The sequence below is a fragment of the Alligator sinensis genome, unplaced genomic scaffold (genome assembly GCF_000455745.1).
Source record: "Alligator sinensis unplaced genomic scaffold, ASM45574v1 scaffold777_1, whole genome shotgun sequence".
Lineage (NCBI taxonomy): Eukaryota > Metazoa > Chordata > Crocodylia > Alligatoridae > Alligator > Alligator sinensis.
This window is the reverse complement of record NW_005841882.1, coordinates 156,078-159,122: the sequence shown is the minus strand read 5'-3', so window position 1 is coordinate 159,122 and position 3,045 is coordinate 156,078. Positions and strand designations below refer to the sequence as shown.

General features: G+C 42.6%; 1 protein-coding gene across 1 annotated transcript in view; it reads right to left on the bottom strand.

Moving 5' to 3' along the window:
- The window catches only part of LOC102386812 (phospholipid-transporting ATPase IB), a 222,214-nt gene that overhangs the window by 139,041 nt on the left and 80,128 nt on the right, over window positions 1–3,045 (bottom strand). The window contains exon 5 of the mRNA XM_006017640.2: window positions 1,132–1,254. Coding sequence (XP_006017702.2) covers window positions 1,132–1,254 — 123 coding nt within the window. The remainder of the gene's footprint in view (window positions 1–1,131; window positions 1,255–3,045) is intronic.

Below are 3,045 nucleotides of genomic sequence, written 5' to 3'. Positions count from 1 at the left end.
GGAAACACAAACCTATGTGGAGCTAATCCAGCTTCTCTAAAAGCTTTACATAGGCCATATAGTCTAAGTTGAGATAACTGAAAGTTTCAAGTGCATGTTCAGATATGTATCTAACCTGAACGTTCCACAAGTTTAGGTGAAACTAGTACCAGGCCAGGTACAGACAGTACACATAAACCAGCATGTGATCATTTAAACTATCTACACCCATAACCAAACAGAAGTTCAGTGCACATAGAGTGGTTTATGGCAGATCCCAGTCTAAAATAGACCTGGATCAATGTGGTATCAGACTTAATCCATTTAGATTAGACCAGTATATAGAATTTCTGTTCCAGATCCCCTACCAACTCAAGTTAGGTTGCTGTCTACCAGCCCCCTAGGCTGCTTTTCCCCTCCCTCACCCCCACCTCTGACCAGCTCTCAGCCACAGCTGGGCAGTGGGGTGGGAGGAAGAGGTAATAGAGGCTTCTGCCCCACAGACCCAGCTCTGGCTCTCCCAGAGCTGAGCCAGGAAAGTTTCTGTCCCCAGCCCCATCTCCTGCCAGCTGTCAGCTATAGCCAGGCAGTGGGGTGTGGAGGCAGCAACCGGAAGCTCTGCCACATGGACCTGGCAGCCAGTCAGGGATGGCTCGGCCACTAGCTGCGCTCACCAGTCTCCAGCAGCCTGGGGAGCCCACTGGGAGGTGTGTAGGAATGCTCCCAACCTGCTGGCCTCAACCAGTGCAGGCCGCCCGCATGCCTCCCTACCCACCCAAGGATGATCATGTGTTCTGTTTGCTCCTAACTAACTTATGCCGCTTACAGAAACCTGCATAAGGTTGATTTCAATTGATTAGACTGATTCTGCCTCGGGCTTTTTGAATGTCTGTACCTAGTCCCAGCATTCTAGTTCAGATCACTTCTACTAGTTATTGCTCAGAAAAGTTATTTTGAAACAACAGAAAATCCATGGAAATAAACAAGCAGCAAGGACAATCCTGATTTCAAGGGTACTACGCGGACAACAAACTGGAGTAGCACAGTAGTGAATAAGGTCTTTAAGGCTGAAAAAAATGCAACTGCAAGTCACATTTACCACTAGTTTTCTTTAGAAAAGAAAAATGGAAGCAAAAGAACATTTTCCCTTACCCGTGTGTTGAATCCATCTGCATTTTGAGTAATTTTGTATAGCTGGGGAAATCTAAGCATGCTCTCTTGTGTACATGATCGCTCAAAGATTCCCAGAGTGAAGGGTGGCAATGCTGTGAAAATCTACAAAACCCCACCCCACAAAACACCAATTAAAAATCCTTATTACCTTTGTGAGTTGGTCCCAAATAACATTCCATAATTATTGTGAAATCCTGGTCTGTGGAATCTGGTCTCACTGACTTTAGTGAGGATAATTTAATTTTTAGTCAAACCCAAGTTTCAAATATTCATAATGCTTATTACTGTACTTTAAGTACAAAAAGAAGATATGATGGGTAATTCTAACTCTTACCGTCAATGAAGAAGCTTAAATGAATTGATTAGCTTCTCATATTATTAACCAGCTAATCTAGTGTTATTAAGATTGATCTAGGGAAAAGAAAGGATGGTGCATACTGTGTTTACTGGCTTAACACAAGCATTTTTTGTAATCATGTATCCCCATACTGTACTATATAGTCTGGGTCTAAACAAGAAAGAAGTAAACTAGTGGGTTTGAGGAACCGCTACAGAAAAAAAGGCCAGCATTTTGTTCCTGTGCCACCTTTGCTTTTTTGGGAAAGGCTCATTTGTGAGATTTATAGAGCTCAGAACTTTGTCCAACAATTATTTTGCTCTGCATGTATGTGTTTCTAGTATAGTAGCTACAGAAGATTCTTATGCTGTAAATAGCAGACAAGGTTCTTTGGGTGAATCTGATATCTTTTATTAGACCAACTTAAATAGTTGGAAAACAATTATTAAGCAAGCTTTTGGGTTCCAAAACCCTTCATCAGGCTAAGGAAATTTCAATAGTTGTTGTGTGCTCTTCCTGGGTAGAATGAAAAGTAAAGAAGCCAGGCTGGGCTGGCTTCTTTTATTTATGCTGTAAATAAAATGTACATATAAAATGCGTATGACCTTAGCATCCATAGGCCAGAATCAGGTTCAGAGTCCTGTTCTATTAGGAGTTCAAGGGATCCCAAACTTGATACTAACTTCCTCAGTGATCATGGACAAGTGACACAGGGCCAGATCTTCAGAGACATTCCATTGTCTAAAGATACTCATAGGCACTAAGTATTATTTTCAAAAGCATCACCAGGCACTTTGCTGCATTGCTAGGTTTCCAACTACTTTATAAAGCTGTCCTTCAGTCTTTGCTGCTCATTTCTCCATCTGTAAAATGTGAGTAAAAGGATTTGCCTACCTCCTACATATGTTCTGAAGAAAAACAAACGAAGGGACTGAGAAGCTTCACACCACAGAGATGAGGGTGTACGCTTTAGTCACATCACAGCTGCCTGCTGCCCAGATTGCACAGGGGGTAAGGTCCGGGGTCCATTCTACATGTGGTATCCTGCTGGACAGGCCCTGTGCTGGCTTCCAGGGCTGGTCCAGATCAGGCTGTGCCAGAACCCATGTGAAGGGCTGGTCCAGCAGGACACCACATGCAGCATGCCCCATGCCATGCCAGGATGTGTGGCTGGTCCAGTGGCCTATGGGTCCAGATGCTAATCAGTAACTGCAAGCACATTTTCTACATGAATGTAAACTCTTTTCAATTAGTCATAAAGCAATAAGCCAGATAGCTGAACTGAAAACACTCATGTGTGGGAGATGAGAGCCAAGAGTCTAATATGCTCCATGAAGATTCATTTGGATTCAAGATGTCTTCATACATTTTTGAAATTTCTGATGTCTTCTTCAGGATTCGAGTTTTTGGGGCTAATAATTTTTTAAAAATCTAGCCCTTTTGACTGACAATGACATTCCAACATCTATCAAGGTAAGTTCAGAATTCTGATTCTACAAGCCTTAGCCACACTTAGCGATACAGTAATATAACCAATGTATGGGAAGAGCATTGGA